The sequence below is a fragment of the Pagrus pagrus genome (assembly GCF_965226575.1).
Source record: "Pagrus pagrus genome assembly, chromosome: 13".
Lineage (NCBI taxonomy): Eukaryota > Metazoa > Chordata > Actinopteri > Spariformes > Sparidae > Pagrus > Pagrus pagrus.
The window spans coordinates 11,988,170-12,014,858 of record NC_140197.1 but is presented as its reverse complement, the minus strand read 5'-3'; the positions used below and the strand labels follow the sequence as shown (position 1 = coordinate 12,014,858).

General features: G+C 46.7%; 1 protein-coding gene across 3 annotated transcripts in view; it reads left to right on the top strand.

Annotated features, from left to right (window-relative positions):
- Positions 1-26,689, top strand: part of tnrc18 (trinucleotide repeat containing 18) — a 46,430-nt gene that overhangs the window by 9,172 nt on the left and 10,569 nt on the right. For 2 of the 3 annotated variants that reach the window (XM_084370667.1, XM_084370668.1), the window contains exons 3-22: positions 5,308-5,448; positions 8,783-8,887; positions 9,279-11,120; positions 13,595-13,682; positions 13,812-14,041; positions 15,013-15,159; positions 15,696-15,880; positions 16,475-16,889; positions 16,978-17,955; positions 18,047-18,192; positions 18,276-18,409; positions 18,565-18,678; positions 18,768-18,948; positions 19,045-19,360; positions 20,472-20,684; positions 23,278-23,448; positions 23,938-24,446; positions 24,924-25,061; positions 25,672-25,813; positions 25,898-26,015. In XM_084370667.1, the coding sequence (XP_084226793.1) occupies positions 5,308-5,448; positions 8,783-8,887; positions 9,279-11,120; positions 13,595-13,682; positions 13,812-14,041; positions 15,013-15,159; positions 15,696-15,880; positions 16,475-16,889; positions 16,978-17,955; positions 18,047-18,192; positions 18,276-18,409; positions 18,565-18,678; positions 18,768-18,948; positions 19,045-19,360; positions 20,472-20,684; positions 23,278-23,448; positions 23,938-24,446; positions 24,924-25,061; positions 25,672-25,813; positions 25,898-26,015 (6,313 nt within the window). The remainder of the gene's footprint in view (positions 1-5,307; positions 5,449-8,782; positions 8,888-9,278; positions 11,121-13,594; positions 13,683-13,811; positions 14,042-15,012; positions 15,160-15,695; positions 15,881-16,474; positions 16,890-16,977; positions 17,956-18,046; positions 18,193-18,275; positions 18,410-18,564; positions 18,679-18,767; positions 18,949-19,044; positions 19,361-20,471; positions 20,685-23,277; positions 23,449-23,937; positions 24,447-24,923; positions 25,062-25,671; positions 25,814-25,897; positions 26,016-26,689) is intronic. The other variant, XM_084370669.1, reaches the window with a different exon arrangement.

Sequence of the window (26,689 nt, the reverse complement as noted above, 5' to 3'; positions counted from 1 at the left end):
GTGTATTTTTTCCTGCTTTCCCGTCAGGATTAATGGTTACCAGTGTCAGTGTGCTGTTGTGCTGTGGCAGAGACACACAGCGCAGCAGAGTTTTACTGTGTGAATGTTTTTTTTTTTTTTTTTTTCTTGCAGGGAATAAAAACCAGAGATCAATAGAGATTTCTCCCCCTAAGCAACTCTGCTCTGAGTACCACTGATGGATAACAGATGGGTTCATGGAGTGTGTGTGTGTGTGTGTGTGTGTGTGTGTGTGTGTGTGTGTGTGTGTGTGTGTGTGTGTGTGTGTGTGTGTGTGTGTGTGTGTGTGTGTGTGTGTGTGTGTGTGTGTGTGTGTGTGTGTGTGTGTGTGTGTGTGTGTGTGTGTGTGTGTGTGTGTGTTTGTGGCAGACATTTAAACCAGAGATTTTTTTCTCTTGTATTTTGTGCTTTTGTACATGTTCCAGCATTGTTGCTTTTGGATTCTGTTGCCTCTCAGTCCATCTGAGATCGATTTGCGATATCAAGACTCTTGTTCTTGAGTTTGATTTCACTGATTTTCTGTGTGTTTGTGTCTGTGTGTGTGTATGTGTGTCAGATTTGCAGTGGCGTCTCTATCAGAATTGATCTCCAGCGGCCCTTTTCCTCTCTGATATGGAGATACACTTCTTATGAGGATCTGAAAATGGAGGCTCAGAACGTGTTGGGGAGTCAGAGAGCGTGTTTCTTGGCAACTTGCTTATCCCAATATGGCAAACTAACTGTCTTGTGAAGTGGGAGCCAAAGTGTTTGTGTGCGTGCGCGTGTGTGTGGTGGGGGTGGGGGGGTGGGAAAGTGGGAAGGCGTTGTGAAGGGAGAGGGAGGAAGGAAGGAAAGGGCTGAGAGAAAGAGAGCGAGGTAATGAAAGAGTAATTCCAAAACATTTAAAGAAACATTTCCCTCTCAGCTACCATTTGGATGTTGTTTCTGGAACGAGGAGTGCAAATGTTTTCCCTCGCTCCACCCCTCCCTCTTCTTCCTCCCTCGGACTGTTCAGGAAGGGGGAAAGGGAATTTTGGATTGTATTTTTTTCCTGATCACTGGCATGAAGCGGAACTGTGGACTGCGTGTGTGTGTGCGTGCATGTGGATAAAGGGCCTGTAGGCGGCTGTGATGCTGAGATTGATCCATACTCTGGTGGGGCATCTGTGCCTCTTGACGTGTGTGTATGTGTGTGTGGTTGAGTGTGTGTGTGTGTGTGTGTTAGTTAGAAAGACCCTGGTGTTTGGCCTGAAGGAATGGAAACTGCTGACATCCTACCAGGACCTCAGCATCCTTGACAGGTGGTGTGTGTGTGTCTGTGTGTCTGTGTGTGTGTGTGTGTGTGTGTGTCAAGGGGGTATGTCTAGGTTTTTTTCATTCCACACACAGACACCAGGTAACAATTACAAAGTGGATTTTAGGTGAGGATAATTTGTTAGAACAACATTGTTGGCACGTATCCCGACACACACCGAAGTGAATGGCGGAAATAGCTTTCTTAGCAATTATCATTGTTGGTCATGTTGTTGCTCACATGATCAAATAACATGGAAAAAGTCACAGGTTGCTTGGCGTTAAACAGGCTTTAGTGTAAAAAAAAATACGAGTATACTTAATAAAACAGGAAACATGAAGGCAGTTTAACAGTCAGCAAATGTCATGAGTTATTAGTTGTATTGTTTTGTTTTGTTTGTTAAGATGCAAAGATGGTTCTAGGGTCCCAAATGACCTCCTGTGCAAAGTGTCACTCTGCTCGCCGAGATCAGTTTATGAAAAAATATAATAAGGGATCCTACATATTTAAGATCATTTTTACCTCACAAAAAATAAAACTACATAAACATTATTGTAATTTTTTTTTTCACTAGAAACATATGGAGGGCCAAATTGTACCTCGAGGGGTGCCCTTGGGCCCCACTTTGGGCACCCCTGCATTCATGGATAGTGTATGCTTAACACGCAACACATAGTTCGATGTAACATGTTGTTGCGAAAAACCACGAATCACCAAAATGTAAGCCTTACACTATAGCTTTCCAATGAGTTTTTTTGTTTTTTTTCTTAAAAGTGTTAACTTATTAATCCAGAAATACATTCTTGTGTCAGAGATTGCTCCAAAAGAATGACAGTACATCCAGTAACAGCCAGCGGGTTGTCACACACGTGGCCCAGTCTTTATAAGAATGCAAAGTATAAAGTGTTGAAGGAGTAATGAAAAAGAAACGGTGCTTAATAGAATAACAATAGAAGTAAGAAGTTAAGTGCAAGAGGAAACTAAAAATGAACTAAAATAGAAAAAGGTAGTATTTGCAGTCATATTGAAAGGTAGTTTAAAGTAGTAATATTGTACCTGATGACTCAATGTAATAATGCTCATGATATAAAACGTTATACTGTATATGATAATATTGAAAGTAGTAGTAGTAGTAGTTGCACATGTTGAATCAAGTAAAAGTACACATAATATTGGTATTACTTTCATCAGTGCTAGTTCACATTAACTGGCAGAAAACTGTAACCTTTTATTGTAACGTAGTCACAGGACGCTGACAAGACAATGGTCACTTTTGGTATTTTCCACTAGTGAGTCAGTTTTTATTTTCCCTGGGAGAAATGGAACAAAGGCACAAAAAGGTGCTGCATTGAGCAGTTAGATGGAAAACACCTCGCACTTGTGTTCTGCGTGAATTTAGATTGCGGCCACTAATGACATGATGAAAAAAAAAGACAAATTATTGACTGAATTTATTATTGAAACAGCATGAGTGTGTTTGGCTGCACTGTAAACAGATACACCAGTCGCTCTGCTGTTGTAATTCTGACCAAAGTAGCTGCTCAACGCGTGTTTGCTGTACTGTTAAAGCACACTTGATTTTATCACCAATCCCAACAAATCAGTCAAGACTGTTCAAAATGTTAAAGAATATTCTCAATGCATAAAGCAGACTTCTGAAATATTAAATCCCACAAAATGTGGCAGTTCATGATTTTCTTTGAGCAACAATATGAAATATGCAGATGAACAGGATAGTAGAAAGCAGTGAAGCCGGGGGCTAATAATCACTGTGTGTGTGTGAATATGTCCCTCCTATCATGAATTATAAATGGGACTATAAGTTGTCTCTTTTTGGAGGTGAAACCCTGCACTGTGCGGCTCTTCAGCGCTCCACACAGGACGGGGTGTGTGTGTGCTTTCCAGCAGAGTTAATGTACTGAGACTAACTGAAGGTTAATCACAGGCTGTGTGTGTGTGTACATGTGGTTAGTTGTTCATGTTGCATGTCTGTATGTTCCCAGGAATTGCCGTGACAGTGTGGATTCATACATGCACGTTCGTGTGTGTTTTGCACATATGTGTATCTTTGACGTGTATTTGTTCGCGAGTGTTTGAAGCTCCTCCAGTGTCTCTGACTCAAAGGGCATTCACTGCAAACCCACACACAACTGTTTGCACATGTCAGTGGTCATACAGCGGTGCAGTGCAGCCACTTCAGATATGCACACAAGAGACCCTCACACACATGCAGCGCACACACACACACACACACACACAAGCATGGAGAGACTTGAAGAAATCTGTGTGATCAGGCTGGGGTGTGGAAGCATCCACCTACACAGTATTTTTTTAGAGCAGAAAATAAAGGCACACCACTGCATCTCCGTGTGTGTGTGGGGTGTGTGTGTGTGTGTACAGACCTCTGTTTTTTGATTAATTGGAAAGCTGCATTTGCTATTGATTTAAAATGCACTGTGTGTGTGTGTGCACGAGCGCGTGTGCAGGCGCTGACGGACTGCGGTTTTAATGTACTGATTTAGATGCAGGGGGAAACTCAGCGAGCACAGCATGTCTCTGAGATTCCCACAGGACTAATACAGAAACACACACACTCAGTCCCTTCCCCCTCACCCATATACAGAGAGCACCCTTTCCCCTACACACATGGTTAGTTTTATCAGGGTAATGGTTGTGCGGTGCGTTCAGTAATGGGCTGGGTGGGGGCAAACCTCAGCTAAACATGAAACCTCTCCCAGCTCTTATGGAGGTTGTGATTGGAAGAGGCAGTGATGGTTCAAAGGTTCAAAGTTTACTAATGGTTAGATAGCACACATGCGGGGAGTGGAGTCTAATAAAAACAAGTCTAATAAAAACAATCGATAGCGGCATCATGTCGAGATATGAAATGTTTTAAGAGGGATTACTCGGTCCATGTTTCCGCGAAGGAGCTGGTTTTAATGGTGACGTCAACATGCTTTGAACAGAGTATACACACATCACTGTCTGCACACTGGATTATTTGTTCAAATTGATTAAAAGGAAGTGGTGGTGGTCAATTTTCATTTGTTGAAGCAAGCATTATCAGGTTCAGTGTGATTCTTTGGGTCGGTGATGTGATTGATTAGAACGTTAGTGTGAACCAACCATTATGCATGTGTCTCAGAACCCTTCAAGGATCGACAGTATGTAAAACAGTTTTATGTAGCAAAACTGTGACTGGAACATTAAGCAATGTACAAAGTAGAGCTGAAATGATGCAACAGTCATATGACACAAAAGTTATTCAGTGACAGTTTCAATCATTTTTCAAGCAGAAATGATAAAACATTCACACATTTTCAGGTTCAATCTTCTCAATTTTGGGGGGGGGGGTTGTTTATTTTAAGTGATGTCTTCAAGTTGTTTTGTCCAAACCCAAATTGACAAAGAAAAGCAGCAAATCCTCCCATTTAAGAAGCTGGAACCATAAAATGTTTGACATTTTTACTTGGAAAATGACTGAAATGATTTATTGATTATCAAAATAATTTTCTCTCAATCGTTGATTAATTAATTGTTGCAGCTCTAGATCAACAGATAAACAAATGAAATCCCTGAACAGCAAAGGATCTGATTATCTGTATCTATCAAGAGAGCGAACGTGCTGATCTGATCCAACTGTGCAAAAGTCCCTTAATGCTCCATCCAATCACTGCCTCCCAGAAGAGCGAGTACACTCATGACTGCCCCTCTTGGTTCTCTCCTGCTGTGACAACTGTGGTTTTTAGTCGGTGGTTACATTAACTGTCCTTTTCTTCTATGTACAGTCTGTCTGTGGTCTGTCTTGTGGAAATGGAGTGCACGGTGGCTCAGTAATAATGTGATTACAACAGACTGCTTCAGCGTAGAACCATCAGCATGTATCGATTGTGCACACGCACACACACACACACACACAGGAAAGTGACAGCATCTACAGTTTAAATCAATAGTCTTTGTCGAGCTTGGTTCTCGTGGGTATGAGGGTGACTGACGGCCTTCGTTCTTCTTCCCAGGCGATGCCTTCCCGGCAGGCTCCAGTCCCTTCCTATCAGGTTATCCCGGCCCCTCCCCCTTGACCTCTGACTCTGCGTACAGATCGGCCAATCCCAGCGGTCTGCAGATGGCTCAGCTGTGGGCATCACACGCTCATGAAGGTAAATCACCATTCTTCTCGACAAACACTTGCATTTCTCTCGCTTTCTCTTCCTGTTTCTCTCCTCTTTTCTGTCTCGGTACATAATTCAGACACTTGAAGACACAGGCGACATCATATTCTCATGACATTTGTCACAGTGAGCTCCTGTCCAAAGCCCAGGAGGCTCGTTCCCCCCTGTTTCATTGCTTACACCAGTGGGATCCTGTTCCATTTCTGTCTCTCTGCTGGTAGCTGTGCTCCCAGCTCTGTCCTATATGCGTCTCGTTTCCTCCGTCCTCCACCTGTCTCTTACTTTCGCCTGTCATGCGTTACTGTAATCTATCTTCCTCCCTCTTGTTCTTTTTTTGAGCTTCCTGTCCAGCATGCACTTTGTCTCTGTCTGTCTCTCTCTCCTGCCCTACTTTTCCACAACATCTCTCTCCTGACCTATCTTATGAACACAGTTTTAGACACACACAGGTGTGTGTGTATGTATATGTGTATATATATATATATATATATATATAGTGTGTGTGTGTGTTTTTGTCCTTTCCTTGGACCTCTCTGTCCTCTCTGTACTCTTCTTAAGGTTTGTTCAGTAAGTGATTGAATCTCTGTTCCCTCTTCATTCCCTCCCGTCCTTTTGTGTCCCCTTATCAAATCTCGCTGGAGTAGAAGGTCAGATGGGAGGAAACGTATCCCGCAGTGCATTTTGTCAAGGTAAAGGGAGAAGGACGAACAGATTCTATTTAGGATTCATTTAAAAGCTGATCGCATCGCCTGTGTGACACAGATCTTGTTCAGTGCTTTTCCAAACGCGGCAAATCAGATTGTGTGCGATTAGTTTTTTTTTTTAAGATTTGGTCTCGATCTTAGTCTCTCCAGGGACGTTGCCGGCACGTGATTGACCCTATGATTATCTGCAATAGTCTGAGCAGTAACTTCTGATGATTCCCTGACAACCACTTAGAGCCATAAAACTATAAAACGGATTAAACAAACATGATAGACTGTGTGAAGAGGTGACCTTTCAGAAGTGCTGGTATGTGCACTTTACTTTTCAGAGTCGGGCTCTGTTTTGACACTGAATGCCAATAACGCATCCATCGGTCCCAACTCTACTTGTTTCCAAGCCACGCTAAACGATTGCAGACTTCAATATATTTGTATGTAGGTACTCCTTAAACACTAAATTATATGCATGCCCTGTTCCTGTGAACCCCCTGTGTGTGTGTGTGACAGCAAACCAAATCCTACACAGGAATGGCAGACTCCACCACCAACAATCACAGCTGTTAAATTGAGAGCTAATTACAGATTGTAAAAACATTCAATGACTATTGTAGAAAAATGCTAAATATAAAAAGTATCAATACAGGGTATGAGCTTTTGCAAATCTGAAGGGTTACATCTTTATATTTATACATTTAGATACACAAGTTGATCCTCACCAGCTCTGAGCGTCAGCCCAGCCAAGACACATCCTGTTTGACTTTAAATTCAGCCGAAGCAGGAAGGATAAAGGATGGATGGACTTTGGACACTCGACTTACAGTTTAGACCTGAATTGAGGCTGCAGTATCTGAAGCTAAAGAAGCTCAGACTGCTGGCTGAAGGAGCAACAGAATCCACTTTCACTGATATGAATAGAAATCTTCACAGCCTAAAAACGGTTCTTAATACCTGGTGGCTGGCTCTAATAGCAGCTAAAGTTACTAAAGCTGGAGACGTTTCTGGGCCGCGGACTTTGGATATGCCTGGGATGCACCGTAGCTGCACAGGAACCCTGAATCAAAGCTGTGGGAGATCAAGGTTAGCTGTTAGCCGTGGTTAGAGGAAGCTTTGCGAGAAACCTATCCCGCATGCCTTTACACCCGTCACATCGTTCCTCTTATATTTCTGTCTCCTTGCGCCTTCCTCTAACCGCTGACACCCCCACCTCCCGCCCCCTCGGGCTTCTCCATTTCTGCCTCTCGAAAGACAGAGACTGAGACGGATTTATACTTGGGCTCTGCTCCCCGGCACTCCGTGCTGGAATGGGTGCGGCGTCTTTGATTTTCCTTGGAATGGCCAGAGTGTGTGGGAACAGGGAATGTCTCACCCGCTCTCTGGGTGGGCACAGGTCTTTTTTTTTTATTACATGTGGCTTGACGCACCGACACCAGCCAGCATCGGGGTTGCACCCAGCTCGGGCCTGACACAGAAATCCAAAGCATTACACCAGGCGCAAGGCTTTGTCTATATTAAGATCTGGTCTCTGAGAGCAGCAGCTGGCTGTCGGGCAGACTCTCGGCCAACATCAACCTCAAGCTGACCTCGTGAACAAAACTAATTGTTAGAGGTGACGCGGGGTCGACTGTTACCGCCAGTGTGCAAAGTTTAGTTCAATCATTGTTTTTTCCCTTGTTTTCTCTGACAGTAAACTTAATAACAATTTGAATATGTTGTTATAAACTCTTGGTTCATGTGACAGGCTGTTGTTGCTATTTGTTGACATTCTACAGACAAAAAAATTGATTAACTGAGAAAATAATTTGTGGATATATCAATGAAGAAAATAATCATCAGTTGCAACATGGGTCTGAATACCCTTGTGATGTAAATGGACAAAAAATCGCTCAATATAATGCAGTACTCGCATACAATTCAGTCAACAAATCTCTAAAAATAAACATTGTAACCTTCAATTAGGTATGATCAATTGCAGGACTGAATTAGTTTTAATAAACTGACAACTGAGTGGATATGAAAGCGCCAATTTCCTACCAGTAACCCAGGGTGACATGCATTTATTTAATAGGTGGGTTGCTTTACTCAGAATGATGCAACAATAGGCAATCCAACCTCACCCTCTGTTTATGGCTCTGTTCAAATGACTCAGTAACTTCAGGAGGATGTTTGTAGGGCTGCAGTGAAAGATGTTTTTTCATTATTGATTACCCTGTTCCTATTTTTCTCCATGAACAATTTGGTCTATCAATCAAATGTCAGAAAAAGGTGAGAAGAAAAATCCAAGTTGACGTCTTCAGATGTTTTTCTCAGCCCAAACGTCTAACGCAAGACATTTGGTTATTATTAATAAAAACTGGACAAAAGAAGCAAATCCTCACATTTGAGAAGCTGAAGCTTTCAAAGTAATTGCCGGTTAATTTTCTGTAAGTCGCCTCATTCCTGCTTTAGATGTAAGTGCTAATATTCCGTTTGTGGCTCGACTACAGGAGCTGCTTTCAAATCCCAGGAGTTGTTCAGTAGCTTTAAATAGAAGCCATAGTATTTGGAGAACGAGAAATTGCATAGTTTCATTTTTGTGTAATCTACATTGTGTGACATGTTGTGCGTTTGTGTGTCTTCAGGCTACCCTCCTCTGCCGAGCAGCCTGTACTCAAGCCCCTACCTGTCTCTGGGGCACCTGGACCCTCCCTCGCTCTCCCAGCACCCTCTCTACGACTCACATAAAGGTCAGTCGCTGTCACCGTCCGCATTCATGGAGACAAGTGGCTGAATTTAGTGTCCACATACACTCCTACATGAGTTGATGTAGGGTTTGTTTTCATTGAGTGAGAAGTATGTTGTGGAGCTGGGCCAGAAATGGGCAACATTCAGCTGACAGACGGACCAGTTTCAGTGTAATATATAGTGCTTCTGCTCCTCCTGGATGTGACTGTTGTAGATCTATTGTAAGTTTGTGTAACTGTTACATTTTCCTGGCAAGTCGACATTTAAATATTTATTATGCTCACCTGCCTGCCTGCGTGCAGCAGTGCTTTGAATCTTCATCTGTTTGTGTTATGTAATGTAGTGAGCGTGTGTTTTAGCTTTTAGACTCACATGTATTTTCTGTCTTTTTAGATGGATTTTACCTGCCAGCCTCCTTGAGCCAGTTACCCCTCCACCCCCCATCTGCACCGCCGACCGCCCCGTCCAGCTCCACACCCCCCCAGAGGACGTCCCGAGACGGGGGAAGGGACCGGCATTACCGGGGGGAGAGGGAGAGAGAGAGGGACAGAGAGCGAGAGCGGTCGAGAGAGGAGCAGAGGCCGCACAGCGTGGTGGACCTGACGCAGGACGGGAGGAGCGAGGAGGACCGCAGGGCGAGGAGCGGCGACCGAGAACGAGAGAAAGAGAGGGACCGGGACACCGAGAGAGATATTTGGTCCATCCATCCTCACCACCACCACCACCAGCAGAAGTCACACTCCCAACCTTCAGCAGAGCCCAGACCCAGGCCGTCGCCTCCACGGCCGTCCTTCCCTTCAGGTGGGGGTGGGAGCAGGTTTCATGGAGCAGAAATGGACAGAGGGGTTCGGGATGAAGAGGGGGCCTCTCGACACCACCACAACCATAACTCTAACGCAAACTCGAATAACTCAAACTCTCACTCAGAAAGACACAGGAGGAGCGACTCCGCAGCCGCGTCGACCGGAGGCCTCCACATCTCCTACGCCCATCCTCCTACGCTACAGCCCTCTGCCGTTGGCCCGCCCCACCCCTCCACGCCCAGAGAGGCTAGCAGAGAGCAGCGAGTCATAGCGCCGACATATGTGCCTTCTGTGGAGGTTTACGACGAGCGGGCCGGGCCTATCCAGATCGCCTCGCAGGCCCGTGACAACAAACACGGTGACAAACACAGAGACAGAGAAAGGGACAGAGAAAGGGACAGAGACAGAGACCGAGACAGAGAGCGGGACAGAAATAGGGAGAGGGAGAGCTACAGGTTTCCTGAAAGGAGCCTTGAGCACCCTCGACTCTCCCAGTCTGGCGATTCAGGCAATCAACGAGAGGAAGGCTCTGTCATTTGTTCCAATGGTTCCATTGGTAAACGAGGACAGGATGCGTCTTACTCCTCCAGTCAATCAAGGTTCAGCCCGGAAACCAGGGACATCCCTAAACACTCGCTCCGCTTGGGCATAGAGCGAGGAGGGGCGGAGCCTAAGTGGAATACCATCAGCCCATTAGCCAACTATGCCACGAGTCACATGGCTGCCCTGGCGGCCCAACACGGACACACACTCTCCTCCCCCCACAGCCAGCAGACGCACACACAAATGTCCCATTCGCCTCACACGAGCCACCGGCCCGGCAACAACACACACTCCACCCACAGCCATTCCCCACAAACACACCCCTCCCAACACGGACACGGGCATGTAGGCGAGGAGGGGAGTCAGAGACGCTACCTGGACCCATCGGCGCTCTACCGACCTGGAGGGTCAGGTGGTGGAGAGCGAGGCGGGGGAGCAGGTTCAGATCCCTCAGAGGTTTCAGCCATGCAGAGTCTGATTAAATACAGTGGAAACTTTGCTGCTGAGGGTCCCGGGTCCACAAGGCACGCTGCGGACGGCCGAGGGCCCTTCGGGGGTCTTGGTAGCATAGTGACGGAAGCGGAAAGAGAGAGGGAGAGGGAAAAAGAGAGAGAGCGGGAAAGAGAGAGAGAGCGGGAGAGAGACAGGGAAAGGGTTTCAGTCGGATCGGGTGCTTCAGGGGCGTTGAGGGTGCCTCCCCAGCTGAAGAGGGAGCAGGAGCGGCCGGACAGCGCCCGCTCCTTTGGCCGAGAGGGGGAGGGAGAGGTGCGCCACCCTCCGGTTGGTATTGCTGTGGCTGTGGCCCGGCAGAGAGACAGTGTGAGCACCAGTAAACAGACCAGTGGACCTTCAGACTCACAGAGAACCCTGCTGCAATCAGCTATTAAAGGTAACAAACTCTTTTATGTCAGAAAGTGCCAGAAAAGTCACTGAAACACAGTTATTAACGCTATATTCCTGTGTTGTGTTCTCCTAACCCTCTATTTAAATCTTTGTTTTCCTTCATGTGAATCATTTGCATTATGTGTCACGTATGAAAGAGCACCGTTTTATATATGCACTGTGATTGAATATAGGTTAGAAAGACTTGCCCGGATTCATGTGGTGACATTCACTCAATCACATTTTATATTTTTATAGTTTCTGGCAAGTTAAATCAAGTGCACTTCCCTTATTGGAAACATTTTTCTAATGTATTTTTGCTTTCAACTCTCTCGGCTGTGGCTTGGTTCAGAATCACACTGCGGGGAACGCAGATCCCCTTAGTTAAATGAACCGAGAGCAAATGATTCCTCATTTCGGTTCCCATGAATAATGGAGGATTCATTTTCTTTCGGATCACAGTCATGTTTCCTCAGTCCTGTTTGACTTTGAGGTGTTCATGCATGTAACGTGATTGGAATAGTAAAAACAACCCCCCCCACCCACCCCTTTTCCCCAAATTACTAATTATGTCATGGGTTGTATTTTGTTGAAAGGCTCCTATTTTGGCGAGCGTGTTGGCTCTCCGCGCTGCATAGCAATTCCTGCCATACAGCGCTCTATTCTCGTACGTCAAGGTCATTCAGCTACTGTGCTCCCTCTCCATCGCTCTTTGGAGCTCTCCGTCTTTCTCCTTGTTTCTGTTTCTCTTCTCTTGTTTCTCTCTCCGTCCTCCCACAGTTCACCTCTCTCTCTTCTCTCCTGCTCTTTTCATTTGGCTGAATGTCTCTCACCCTTCCTTCCTCTCTGAGAAGGTCTCTTTGTAGCGACACTCCCTCCTTGTCCCACCTCAGGCCCCCCGCTCTTTCTCCACTCTTTTCTTCAGCTCCACCTCCCCACCCCACCTCCACCCTCTCTGCATTAAACATGTCATTACAGAGTGCAGCTAAAAGCTACAAACAAGCCTTGAATTACAATAAGACCATGGGTGCGTTGCTAAGCAATGGATCAGTCTTGAGAGTGACGGACTGTGTGTGTGTGTGTGTGTGTGTGTGTGTGTGTGTGTGTGTGTGTGTGTGTGTGTGTGTGTGTGTGTGTGTGTGTGTGTGTGTGTGTGTGTGTGTGTGTGTGTGTGTGTGTGTGTGTGTGTGTGTGTGTGTGTGTGTGTGTGTGTGCGCACGCGAGTGTATATGAGGACTTGTGTGGTGTATCAGTAAAATACTGAAGGTGTTTGTGTGCGCGCACTTGCATCCCTGTTGGGGGCGTTTATTCATTTCCGTGCTGGAGCAGAGTGATTGGTCTAATAGCATCAGCCCCTCACGCTAAGAAGAGCTCTAAATAAACAGCAGAGGATTTACACAGAAAACACGAGTAGATGGATGAATGGATGAGTAGATGGAGGGAAGCAGGAAGGAGAAGAAGAAGGACAGGTTAATGATAAGAGACGGACGTAGATCGATAGGTTGATAGACGGTAAGAGAGAGGTATGTCGGGAAGTAAAGAAGTGAAAAGAGAGTGTGAGGTGGAGGGAGGAGCGGGCAGAGAGAGGGGGCGTGCAGCGCTAATCACTGGCTTTCTGATGCAGAGAGGATAGCATGTGGGACAGACTCCCTGTAACCTTGGTAACAGTCTTGAAACCTTTCCTGCGGAGCATGTCAGGGTTTGTTAAAGTCTCTTGTCCCTTTACGGGCTGCACACACACACACACACACACACTAGAGCACAACTGAAGGGTTCAGCACACTTGTATAAAACCTTTCTGCAGCTCTGGGACCTTCAGTCAGCGTGGATGGGATGGAAGAGGGTTAACGGGGGAAGAGCGCAAGGAGGAGATCCTCATGTTTATTCTGGATTGCTCGGCTGAGTGCTGCTGCTGCTTCCCTTCTTTTTTTGTTCTGCTCTCCATCTCTTGTCTTTTGCCGTCGGCCCTCATAGTAAGCAGGATGGGTTTAGGGCTCTGTGTGTGTGTGTGTTTGTGTGTGTGTAGTAAGGCAGTAGTGGTATGTTCACACATCTCCTGTGGCACTAGACTAATAACTGATAAGAGCTGACACTCAGAGTGAGAGCTGTCACTCCATTTGTGTGTGTGCTTGTACAGTATGTGTGCACACGCTCTTTGTGTTCAGGCTGCGGCCCAACGTTGTATTTTTAGCTTCTCCTCTCGTTTTGACATGCCGTGTCATGTCACCATTACATAGCCAGTGCCACCTCGTCTTCTCCCCCCCACCGCCCCTCCGCTGTCACCCGTTTCGTCTCTTCTCGCCACATCTCTTTCCAGCATTGCTCTCAACAGTCCAGCGTATCGTCTTTCACAGCTTGTATCCTTTTCTTTAATGTATATTTCATGTGGGATCAGGGTTTAAACACTCAAGCCAGTGATGCAGCGACTGAACATCTTTATCTAATCTCCTTCTCCCCCCTCTCTGCCTGAACCCGTCACAGATGAGGAGCGAGGGGAGGAGCGTGCTCGTCACCATGATGACAGAATGTTGGCCGGCCGACTGGAGCGCGAGCAGGAGAAAGTGCTCAGGTAAGGGGGTGTGGCTAACAGTTTATTCACATTGACCCAAACCTGAATGATGTTGTGGCAAGAAATATGCTTTCAACTTTCAATTTTCAGTCACACTTGCTTAAAAAAGTGCATTTCTTTTCCTTCCAGAGAGTCCAAGGAGCTGGCAGAGTTCACTCAGATGCACCCGGCCCCGCTGTCTAGCGGCCTGACACCCAGTATGATGACTCCCAGCCTCATGACCCCCAACCTTATGGTGACAGGCGGGGCTGCACTGGCAGGGGCGGGGCGATGGCCACCTGACCCCTCAACTCTGACCTCTCACCCCTGGATGCCCCGGCCTGGAGCCCCTCCAGTCTGGCTCTCCAGCTCACCATACGGTATGTTGACGTACACGTGACTGACGACACTTGTTAACTGCTACAAGCACATGTTTAGATGTTCCCCAAATTCTTAACATTCCTTCTGACACACGTTTCATGTAATGGCTGTGTTTTATTGCCTGTATCAGGAGAAAAGTAACGAGTGTAATGAACAATTAATCGAGAAACGAATTGGCAGATTAACCGCTTATGAAAAAAAGTGCTTATTGCTTGTAGTGTGGCAACACACCTTTGTATTAGCTCAAGATTATATTTCCACAATATGTTCATCACAACATCATAGAATCTAGTTTTCAACATGCATGAAAAGGTACATCAGCATGCAACACAAAGCATTAGTATTACAGTAGTTTTCAGTGTATTACATGGAGCAGCAGCTCTTGCCCTTTTATCTAATGTGGTGCTGTGGACTTAAGAGTCTAAATCAGTTCAACACCAGCACGTGGCATGCTTGCAAAATTCTACATGCGCCTGTGTAGCCTGTTCTCATCTGCGTAGCAGAAAAGGGAGGTGTTGTCTAACTGTCTGTTGAGTGGCTCGTCCAGCAGCAGCCTCCAGGGGTTCAGTTCCTCAGACATTCCTGATCTTTGCAGGACATTCCTGCTCCTCAAAACAGCATCAAGACTCACATACTCATGTGAGCGTAAACATAACTGCGCACACATCTGAAAATATGGAAACCACACATGTGTACACAGAACTCCCCAAGGGTCGGCTCTGTCTAGACACACAGTGCAAAAAAAAAATCAAGTCTCTCAAAAACAGCTAAATTTAAGTGTGTTCTCACTGGTATAACTCTATTATGGCTACAATATGGGTATAAATATTGGGTGAAGAATGATGCTGAGTCAATGTTAGTTTTAACTTGGCTGAGATTTTTTTCTCTCATCTTACTTTCTCAGTCTCTAACATTTTTCACACTTTTTCTTTCCACTTTCACCCATTTGTCCCCCTCCTCTCCCATTCAGGCTTGGGTCCTTCCTCACTTCACCAGACCCTCCCACCAGGCTACCCACCCTCTCTGCCAGGCTCCATGCCCCCTCCGTACCAGTTTGCCAGGGACCCACAGTCTGGACAGCTAATAGTCATTCCCACTGAACACCTGCCACACTACGGTATGAAAGCCGCTCTCTCTGTATGCTTGAGTGCATTAAATCTAAAGTATGGGTACATGATGTTAGTTTGCCTCTTCTCTCATTTATAACAATTGTTGCATTTTGGCAAAAAAATAAAGGATTACCACATTCAGTTTGAAACGGATGTTGGGATTGTAATTACTGTAAACAAATAAAACCACATCCAATGATATTGACAGCTTCCATATGTTATTGTAGACGGTATGCCAGTAGCTTGTGGCTTTCAGCAGATTCACAGCACAAACAGGAGGGCACTGCCATGCATGATATCCCTCTATGTAAAGTGAAAGGGGAATAAAAGTAATGAGTAAACAGTTTAGATTAAAAATAAATATCGTATATCAACAAAACATTGCAATTAGAGGTTGGGTTTCTGCCCCACACGCTCATTTTTTTTACTTTTATACAACAACTCTGATAGCAAAGAATGCTACATAAACAGTGTCAAGTTTAAATCTTTTTTATTTTTTTAATTTTGTTCTTTGGTCCCTGTGCCCTCGTCCATTGCTCTGCAGGAGGTGATGTGCTGGAGCGTGGAGGCCCGGTGTGGTCAGGGGTATACGGTACAGGCAGCTCGCTGCAGCACGCAGCCCAGCTCCAGCTCCTCTCCCAGCAGCAGATGCTCCGGCAACAGGAGCTGCTCATGATCCAGCAGCACACAGCGCAGGTCTTGGAGCTGCAGAGGAACGCACAGCTAGTCGTAAGTGGACTTCCTGTAGATACACATAGAATAATACAAAGCAGTCCTGCAGCTGTATGAGATATTTATGTTCATATTACAACTGTCTTTACAAACACATATGACATTGAGCAAGTAGAACTAGAAGTGAGACAAAATACATACACGATCAAACCCACATTTTATTCATGAAGATGTCACGCAGTGCAACAGTGTGACGCCTTTGTGTTTTTAATATGTTTCAAACAGCAACGCTGCTCTATGGAACAGAGGAATAAGCTACATGTATATTAGACTTCAGATACACACACAGTACTTGTTAGTAGGATCCGTTCATTGTTGTTCATGGGATTTGTTGATCATAGTAAAAAAATAGAGAATATTACCTGACTTGAATATGACGGTATATACAACCAGGAGACACATTTTCATGACGAAATAAGTTGTGTAACATATTCAGTAAACAGCCACTTACACAGCACATCCTGCAGCTGCACAAGAATACGTTGAAGGAAGTCTAAACAATGCAACCACACAATGATATTTATACCCTGAAGCAAAGTGTGTCATATGACACACACAGCATACAAAGCCGTCTCCTCTGCTGTGTTTCAGGAGCGTTTAAAGGCCAGCGAGCACCGGCCAGAGATGGAAGACAAAGCAGACAAGCGGAACGCCGACCCCAAGCCCTGCCCCTCCTCAATATCTTCCCCGTCTCCCTCACCTGTCCTGCACCCGCGCAAACCTCCCCCTCCCTCTCGCTCGCCAACCCCGTCTACCTCCTCCCTCACCCCGCTGCCTCCGCTGCCCTCACCTGTGACCACCCTCAAGTCAGAGGATGGTGGGCAGAGAGTGTTGTCTCACCCACCGACACCCCTGCCTCACCCGCCTTCGCCCCGCTCGGCCTCGCCACCCCCGTCCTCGCCGCGGCGGCCTAAACAGGAGGCGGCCGAGGAGGGGGAGATGGGGCGGAGGGAGCAGAGGGGGGGACAGAAGACGTCCTCGGCACCCTTTCAAGGCATCTACTCAGGTGAGTCCTGCTCGGCCCTCATGTTAACTAAGTCTTCTTTACATTCATGACTCTAATTTCTGTATTTTCTGCTTCCTTTTAATGGCAGATCTCCCTCCAGGTTACCCTTACCAGTCCATCACTGCCCCATTTGGCTCACCTTTCCCGCCCTATCACATCCCAGCACCCACAGCGGCAAACACAGAAGTCGTCCCACCCCACCGCTCCCGCTCTCCTGCCTCTGCTGCCCCTTTGCCGTCAGCCCACCTGCATTCACGGCTGCAGGAAGCAGACATCAAACCACGTAAACTAGAGCAGTCAAAGAACGGGTCTTTTCTCAAGCAGGAACCCGGTGTGGAGCCGCCTCAGCTTGACATGACACCACAGCCTCTGGGTCCTCTTCGCCGGAGCTGCAGCCCTGTGCTACCCAGCCAGGACAGAGATAGAGACGGGGAAGCCCCTAAGCCAAGGCGTCAACCGCTACCTCTGCATCTCCCCAGCCCTCCGATGCAACAAGACGACAGACATGAAAAAGTCAGGGAGGAAGAGAAGGAAGGAGGGCAAATCAAAATGGAGGTGTCATCTTACTCCTGTCAGGCAGCATACTCCCTGCCTCCTCCGCTCCTAGAGGCCGAGCCTAAACCAGAGATCATCAAGGATCCAGAACGATATCCAGCGTGTATCACTGCAGATTCAGACAGCCAGGAATTGTCTCAAGTGTGTGCGTCAGGAGAGCAAACAGCCAGCGCTGTGTGTGAACAAGAACGGCCTGATATTCCAATCAACCTGCTCACTCCTGGCCAGAAAGAAAGTGTCACAGAAACTCCAGATTGTCCTCCTCCCACCTCCATCTCGCCGCTCCCGCTGGTCATCGGTCCAGAGGATCCCATGGCAGGGATGCTCGCTCTGCTGGCCGCCAGTGAGATGGCCCAGGCCCGCCCCAGCACCCCACCTGCCCCGACACTCTTACCACAGATAGAAAACCCTCCAGTGGGTGCAGGTGCTCTGGAGATGGTGGCCCTGGAGGGGATGGCCCTGCTCAGCCAGATGGCCCAGCAGGAGATGGAGAACATGAGCCTGGAGCAAGGTGAGTAGACATGAGGGGTTAAGGAAGAGAGAGGACGGGAACGAAGACTTATACTCCCCTAATGTTTTAATATCCTCTGCATCACATCCAGATCTGACGTTAGAGGGTCTGGACTGTCTTCTTGAAGCAAGCAGACAGATTTTGTTGGAGGCCATCGAGAAGCAGTCGCACATCGATCTGCCCAGAACACTGGACCCTGACAAGAAGTACAGCTGGAGGCAGAGGAAGGAGGAGCCGGTAAGATGAAGACAAATATGATGATGATGATGAAAATGTGTCCATTTGCGAAGCATTGTGACATTTTTCTCTATTCTCTACAGCTTTACAGTAAAATGTCCGTGGACGTGTTGGACGCCGTGGAGGTGGAGTACCGTGTTCGCCTGGCCGAGCTGCAGAAGACGTACAAGGAGAAACAGAGAGATCTGAGCAAGCTGCAGAGACGGCGAGACAAGCGGTAAGTGTAACCTCGCACAGCTGTAAGAACCACATACAAGATTAATTAATCACACCGCTGCTATTAATACACACTGAAACACACCTGCATTATAATGTTCCCACATCTCCACCCCAGACAAACACACACCTTTAACTCTTTTCTGCATATGTTAGTGAGCGGCAGCAGCAGGAGGATGAGAGGCGGAGTCTCACCAGACGGGGCAGAGGGCGACCCAGGAAGAGGAAACACCTGACCACACCTCCCAAACTGGACAGCAGGCCTGGAAAGTGAGTGAAATCTTACCAATTTTTAGTTTTTCTGTGTGTTTTTTGGTTGTATGTGCTTTACATGAAGTGCAAATATTCCACTGTCTCAGGGTTGGTAGGTCGGTGCAGTACTCTGAAGACTCTGAAGCTGGGGACGGACAGAGGAAGAGGTTCCGACTGTCCAGAGAAGAAGAGGAGACGGAGGCTGGCAGTGGAGGAGTGAAGGTGAAAAAGAAGAAAAAGAAGAAGAGCTGGAATGACCAGGAGCCGTCCACCAGTCACGCGCTGGAGGTAAGCCACCTGGAAGGCCATGTTTTAATTTTGCTGTTGTATCGTGCCATTGCTGTCATGGACTAACAAGGTGTTTTTGTTTGTGTGGCATGTCAGGTGTTGAAGGCGAAGCGCGGCCAGGTGTGTGAGCAGGAGCAGCTGGCGTCAGACCTCGACAGAGCCCTATCGCTCTCGCAGCTCAGCTCACTCGGTGCATCGCGCAAACTTTCCTCCAACTCCAAATTAGACAAGTCGAAGGGCAAGTCCTCAGAAAGTAGGATGAAGGAGCGCAGCATCCACTCGTCCGTTAAAGGAGGGAAGCACAAGGTGGCAGCCAAGGCTTCCGTTTCGGAGACCGTCCGGAAGGTGAAAGGTCAGAAGAAGACTGCTTTGTTCTCTCCCATGAGATCAGAGCTCAGCAGCTGCTCCAACAGTGAGTACATAACAGCTCTATATGGCTGATGTCGTCAGATGAGAGCTCATAGATTCCAAGTAACTGAGTTGCAGGTGATGCACGTTCAAAGTGACAAGACTGGCAGTGGACTACATTTCTCTACAACGGGAAAGTTTGTTAGATGTTGGTAATTGTAGCTTGACAAAATAATCTTAATTTAAAGTCCGCACTCCAGTTTTCCAGAACAATATATTAAGTGGAACTCATGTTAGGATTATTTTGTCAAACTATACTTTTCTTATTGTCAACAAATCCCATGAAAAGATAGAAACCAACAATTAACTTATCGTTCTGACAGAACTGTGTTTGTGTGTCCAAAGCCTGATATAGCTCATTCATCTGCTGTAGTGCTCAGCAGTTGTGAAATGAAAAACCCATCATTGAGCCACTATGACTCACCAGACACCAAATGAGTATACATCCACAGCTGAAAAAGTCCCTATAAGTACACGTTTGAATCCTGTTTTGAATCATGTTTTCTAAAAACTACAGTGCCCAGCTGAGCCTTTTTTTTTTTTTTTTTTTAAATGACAAATATACTTAGTTTCTTTTGACTCAGTCTCACTTTCAGTCTTGATGCCATAAATAGTCACCAGAGCACCAAATGTGTATTCATCCGCTGAAAATGGTCCCGAACAAATGCATAGTTCCCTCACACCGTAGTCACATTTTCTAAAAACTGCAGTTCCCTGCTGCTGAAGGAAAAGATTTAACCTTTTTAAAAGTAAAACAAATGGTCACAGAGCAGAAAGGGAAGTGGGGAAATATTGAGCAATGGACTAGAAAATTGTTGGTTTTGGTTTGATTTGTTGACATTCAGAAAAATATAGACAACGGCAGACTCAACCTTTAAAAACATAATTATAGGTTAGTCCAGTGATAAAAGTATTCTACCTCACACTCCAGACTTTTATCTTGTTTATGGAGAATATTTCCTCATCTGACCTGAGAATGAGTAGTAAACTCAAAAAGACCAGCATGCTGCACATACGTGGTGATAATACACAACTACTTCTTGAGTGGTTTTGGTGCTCAGTTGTTCAACAGGGTCGAACCCATCAGGTCATTAACTGTACTTTCTCTGCACCAGACTCAGATTCAGAGGAACACAATTCTGCTCGAGGGGGCTGGCCCCCTCTCTCAGGGACGCGTTCCCACGGCAACCTGACCAGGAAGAGGCGGTCCGCATCATCGCCGACATCCCTGCTGTCCAGTCAGAAGTCTCAGAAGAAGAAACACAAGCACTTATCCCTGCTGCTGGAGGAAGCCGGCCTCAGCTCCTCTGACGACTCCTTCGACCAAGGTTACTGACCAAATCTTACAGCTCCTCGCCCCTCGCTGTTGAGTCAGACAAAAAAAATGTGTCACAATTTGAGCCTCGTCACAGCTTGTGTCTTTGTTTGCGTTCCGCTCCGGCAGCTGTTTTCAGACTGTGCTTGAGCGCGACCATCTCTACCTCTCTTGCTGCTGGCTTCTCTGCAAAGTTGCCTTTGTTTTTTAAAAAGAGTTTATACTGATTTTCTATGGTGTTTTTTATTGCCTGGATTGCAAACCGTTGTTTTGTAGCATTTGTACATTGAAAAATTGTGTGAATTGTGAGATTTTTTTCATAAAGTTGTATCGCAGTTTGGTATCTATAAGCTTTATTAAAGGTGTTGATTTGATTGGCACAGAAAGCGAAGCGCTGTGGTCCTTGTGTCTGCTTCATCTGTCTGTCCGTCTCTGTCAGTCTGTCCAGCTGCCACTGCACCTCACACATCCTTTAGACTGCTCTGTTCGTCAAATATCCCTTCAGTTGTCCTGCGAAAAAAAGGTTTACATTGGGGAAACTGAATCATTAGTTCAGAACACACAGAGCTGAATCTGATATCTTTACTTCCTGGTCATAAAAAGACAAAAGTATTAATAGTTGGCTCTTTTTTTTTAGAATTATTAGTTAAATTGACATCAGGCTAAATGTTCATTGATGATGTGGTCTATTGTTTTGGTGATGTGGGGGAAATAAATGCAACACTTCTCATTGTAAACGTCTTCACGGCACCAATCCTCTTAGACGTCGGGGATATTTGGACAATAGAGCTCCTCCTGTGTCTACTAAACCTTCAAATAACCCTTTTCCCTTTACGTTGCTCTCTCAGACACCTTGCTCTGTCTTCTCACCTTCCTCCCTCCCCCCCGTCCTACCCATGATGCTTTGAGTGTCTCTCAGCCTGTTCCATGTGCTTGTGCTACTGCTGCTGCCGCTGCGACATTACAGAAGCTTGGCGAGGATTAGCGCAGCCTTGAGCCTAGGCTGCCTCGCTACGGCTAAGTCTACGCTGCGGCTAAAGCTTTGCTAGAGCTTGACTGTGCTAAGGCTAGGCTGCGCTCACGCCACCGCTCTGCCCCGCCCTGCCTGAGGCCACACCCCTGTCACCTGCTCTGTAAGTAGGAAGTGCCCCTCCCTCTATTCTTCATTGATCGCTAACATGGGCTATGCTACAATTGAACTTCACACGCAGAACATTAACTTTTACCTTTTTTTTAAAATTTCTTTGTTTTTTGTTTTTTGTATTTTTATTCTTCTCACAAATTAAAGCTCATCAATGAGAGCCGTGGTTACTCCTACTCGCCCAGCCTCACCTCTCCTGATGGCTTGTAAAGGTTAAAAGGAGGACTTGATGCTGGGACAGAGGATGTAACCATGTTCACTCAAACCTCATGCCAACATTAGGGGCCTCACAGGGCTGTCCTCTCAGTGCCTGCCTGTTGTAATGTCTGCCTGCTACAGTTAACACATCGTGGATTCACAGTACAACATGAGCACCTGGTTTGGCTCCTAAAACAACTTGAAATGAAGTTTGAATTAGTTTAATTTGCTCTTGTCTGGAGCCAAAACAAACGTAAACGCTTGTTTAGTTAAAGAGCAACTTAACACCCCTTAAGAAATAGTGTTTTTGCTGTCCTGACTTGCTGCAGTGACACACCATGACATCACTGAGTCGTTGTCACAGGTGTGAAACTATCAACCAGAGAGGGCAGCAAAACGCTTCTTTTTCCCTGGGTGTTAAGTTACTTTTTAAGGGGAAAAAAAAGCTTTGCAGACACACATAGTTAATTTTCTGACTGACATTTTAAAATGTCAGTAAGACTAAAAAAAATGTTGTGCTGTGCATGTACCCTCACTGTTAACACTAACCCCTGAGGAGACGCTCCTCCTGCTCATCTGTTGCCATGGATCTAACTGCTTACTACCAGCAATACACAGCTAACCTGCAGTATGCTATGGTGTGTGCGTGTGTGTGTGTGTGTGTGTGTGTGTGTGCGTGCCTCAGACGGTCAGACCCGGAGGAAGAAGTGCAGTTTTTCACTTTCCTCTCTGTTACTATAGTCTCTGAAGGTTTTTTTTTAAAATAATAAATGAAATCTGAGTGAGAGTTTCAGCTCACATGGTCTGTGTGTGTGTGTCTGTGTGTGTCTGTGTTTCACATGCATGTATGTGGTAAATCCCAGCTTTTCCTTTCTGTATCTTGCTTACACAGCATTGCAGTGTGAACACGGGCTGCAGTGGTTTGGACAGTCTGTCTCCTCTCTCGCCACTGTTGACTCTGATCAGCCTACATGTGAAGGAGTGGGATTGTGTGTGCGTGTGTGTGTGTGAATGTGTAGACAGTCTGTTAGATATAAGTGCCAGGCTGCTGTATCCTTTCACACAGGGCTTAATTCAGCGTTGCATTTAGTTTCTTGTCTTCAGAAAGTGCCACCTAGATTGTTTCTCTTCAGTTTAGCCATTGTCTCTGTGATGCAGTGTTTGTGTCCACGATCAGTAGAAACAGTAGGGAGTATTTTGACCTTTGGCCCAGACCCGCCCCGCAGCCACATTCCTCTCTGACCTGAAAATCATGTCTCTGACACAGAAACCTCCGAGGACGAGGAGGAGGATGAGTCCGATTCGGACGACGACGGCGGCTGTGAGGAGAGCGGGCTGGGTCTGCTGGCCAGGTTTGCAGCGAGCGCGCTCCCTGTCAGCTCCACGCCACTGAGCCTTCTCCACGACGGCAAACACCGCAGCAGGCAAAGCACTCTGGGTAAGACGAGAGCCACAAATGAGTTGTGTGTGACTGAGAGAATGAATATGGATTTTGTTGAGAGTGGAGAAAAACACAGTGATCAAGCGTTCGTTGTTATATTTAAAGAAAATGTGGACGAGCCCGTTCTCTGCACAAACTCTCCTGCTGTTACTGATGTCACAGGTTCCCCTGACAGCGTTCCTCAGTATAATTGTAATTTTTGTGGTTGACCAGGTTCTCCGCCTGAGTGTTTCTCCAGGATTGTCTTATTGATTCATAGTTAAATATCCATTCATTTCTAATTGTCACATCAGGCTGCCTGTAATGATTCAGTCTTGAATTATTTATTACTTTCAGATTGATCAGTGGTCCTGTTCACAGTGTTATTGATTGCAGAGAATCTAACACCTGAGTTTATTACTTGCTGCATGTTTATAGGAGGAGTCTGTTTTTTCCGCTACTGTATAGTGTTTTTACATCATGTGACCCTCTCCTCTCCTCCGTCAGGGTCGTCAGAGTGCGAGTGGTCCGACTCTGGCTCGGACTTGCGGCTGAGGAAGTTCCCTTCGCTGCTGCACGGCAAACGCTCCGCCCCTGAGCTCCCCCTGTTGCCCCCAGCAACCCGCCGCATCGACCAGACCAGCCCCACCAAGCGAGACGATGCGCTGCCAATCAAACGCAAGCCCCTGCCCAAGCCGCGCCCCTTGCCCCGCTCACCTCGGCGATTCAGCTTCGACCTCCCCTCCAGCTCCGGGGTCGGAGGCTTCAGCGAGGACGAGGGCTGGACCCGACGACGCAGCGAGAGGATTTTCCTCCACGATGCCACCACCACCACCACCACCACATCCAGTCAGACGCCTGCACCTGCCTCCGCCTCCTCTAATCAGAGCTCCTCCTCCTGCTCCTCCTCCTCTTCCTCCTCCTCCTCCTCCAGCTCAGCCCCACCTCTCACGCCGAAGCCAGCCTCCAGACCCAAACCTACTCCGCCCATCAGAGAGGGGAAAGATGTGGTGAAAGTACGTCAATAATTCATCAGCTTGTTCTGCACCAACTGACACAAGCCTGAAAAACAAAGAGACTGTTTTATTTCCCTCCTCCTTTCTTTGCTCGTCTTCCTTTTCTGTTTCACTCCTCTCCTCCTGCCTAAAACTCTGGTTCCTTTACATCCCTTTTTATCTCCCCTGACACCTCAGTGTGCGGGAGTGTATGTTTAAGTGTGTGTGCGTGTCAGAGTGCCAGCAGGGTTTCCCAGCACTTCAGTCACTGCAGCACTCCCCTGCTGTCTCTGTCGTGTTGCTGACAAGAAAGGACAACTGCAGGAAGCCTGGCAGCATCCCACCCTCAGTGTGTGTGTGTGTGTGTGTGTGTGTGTGTGTGTGTGTGTGTGTGTGTGTGTGTGTGTGTGTGTGTGTGTGAAGATGTAAATCTGTCCAGTAGTGAGTGCCGTCATTCATATGCATGTTTTTAACTCTGTGCGTTTGACTTTTGAAAAGCAGAAAAAGAAGCCGAAGGACTCTCCTCTGCCCGTGAGCCCGTCCACCCTGTGCGGTCCAATCCCAGACGGCCCTGTGCCTCTGAGCCTCAGCCCGTCACGCAAGAGCCAACCAAAAGCCAAGACCAAGGCCAGAGAGGTCAGTGTGATGATGGATCAGCTGCAAAGCCATTATGGATGTGAACTTAATTATCTTGGCAAGGACAAAACCAGAACCTATTAGTTGTTAAATGTGCACACACACACACACACACACTTGACTCGGCTGCGTTACACAAACACACGAGTAAGTTGCGAGAATTAAACTGATAGCTTCTGTCACAATTAACACTGTTTTGTTCTGTTATCGAGAGGAAAAAGTAAACCTCTTGTATCGTGCTATTTTCTGCCAAAGTGTTGCATTGCTCTCCATCTGCCACCAGCTCGAAACTCGAGTTTGTTTTGGAAACAAGAAAGGCAGCTAAAGTGTGTGTGCGGAGCTCATTGTGGCGGCGGAACAGCAGCGAAGATTGTGTATTCAACAGCATAAGTGTTGTAATATGTTGCTGCAAAGTTAATTTGTGGTGTGTCAGCCTGGTAGTTTAGTGGGCGGCCTCAAATTAACCTTAAGGAGCAGGATCATTTCATCATCATCATCTGGGTTTTTGGAGTTTAAACTAATAGATTTCAGGCAGTTTTTTTTTTTTTCACTTAAATGGATAATTAGTGCTCTGAAATCAAAGCCCTTGCGTGTGTATGTGTGTGCGCAGCCTTCCAGGGGAGCGGTGAGCCGGCTGATGGAGAGCATGGCGGCTGACGAAGACTTCGAGCCCAACCAGGACAGCAGCTTCAGCGAAGACGAGCTCCTCCCACCGCGCAGCAACAGCGTGTCAGAGAGGTCAAACACACCTGGTCAGTATACAGACGCCATCTAGCGCTGCCTCCAACACTGTTCGTAATGACGTGCTCATTGATTGCGTGTGTTGTTTTGCTCAGCTCCAGTGCAGTGCGTGCTGGACAAAGACTCTCTGGTGGACGGACTCAGAGTTCTGATCCCGATGGACGACCAGCTGCTGTACGCAGGACACGTGAACACTGTCCACTCCCCTGACATGTGAGTACACGCGAACACGACTTCACGGTGATTGATCTGCAGCCGTTAATTGTGGAAACACACACACATCTGTTTGCACCAGTAAAAGCTGCAAATCAATCCGCATGCTCCAGTTTTGTTCCCCTCTAAAGTAAGTTGTCCTTGAGTTTGAGAAACACCTGATTCAGCTGCGCACGGCTGAAAGGTGCACAGAGAAGCCCCAGAGATTTGTACTGGAGAGAAAATATTGTTAGGTAGAAACCACAGTGACCTGTTTCAGAGCTTGGTTTATTTTTCATATGGACAAGGACTGATCACTCTATCTAAAGCCCTACTTGAGTAAAAGTAAAGATATAAAGATATATATACTGTATACCACCGGTCAACTGATTATCGGATCAAATATTCAGCAGGGACACTTTATAATTTAGGTTGAAAACATTTAAAAAATAACTAAAATAAAATAAATAAAAATAACAGTTTTAATGTCATGATGTCTGTGTGTAGTTTTACAGAGATATCTACTGAAGTTAGCATGCTAACCAGCTAGCCCCAGCCCACCCCAGTCCAAAGCTGCTGTGCTAGCGGTGTAAAACAGCAACACTTCCCTGGTCCCACAGCTCCCAGTCCATACCGCTAGCTGCACGGCTAACTGAACTAACTAGCTAACAGCAGCTACAGTTAGCAGCAGTTAT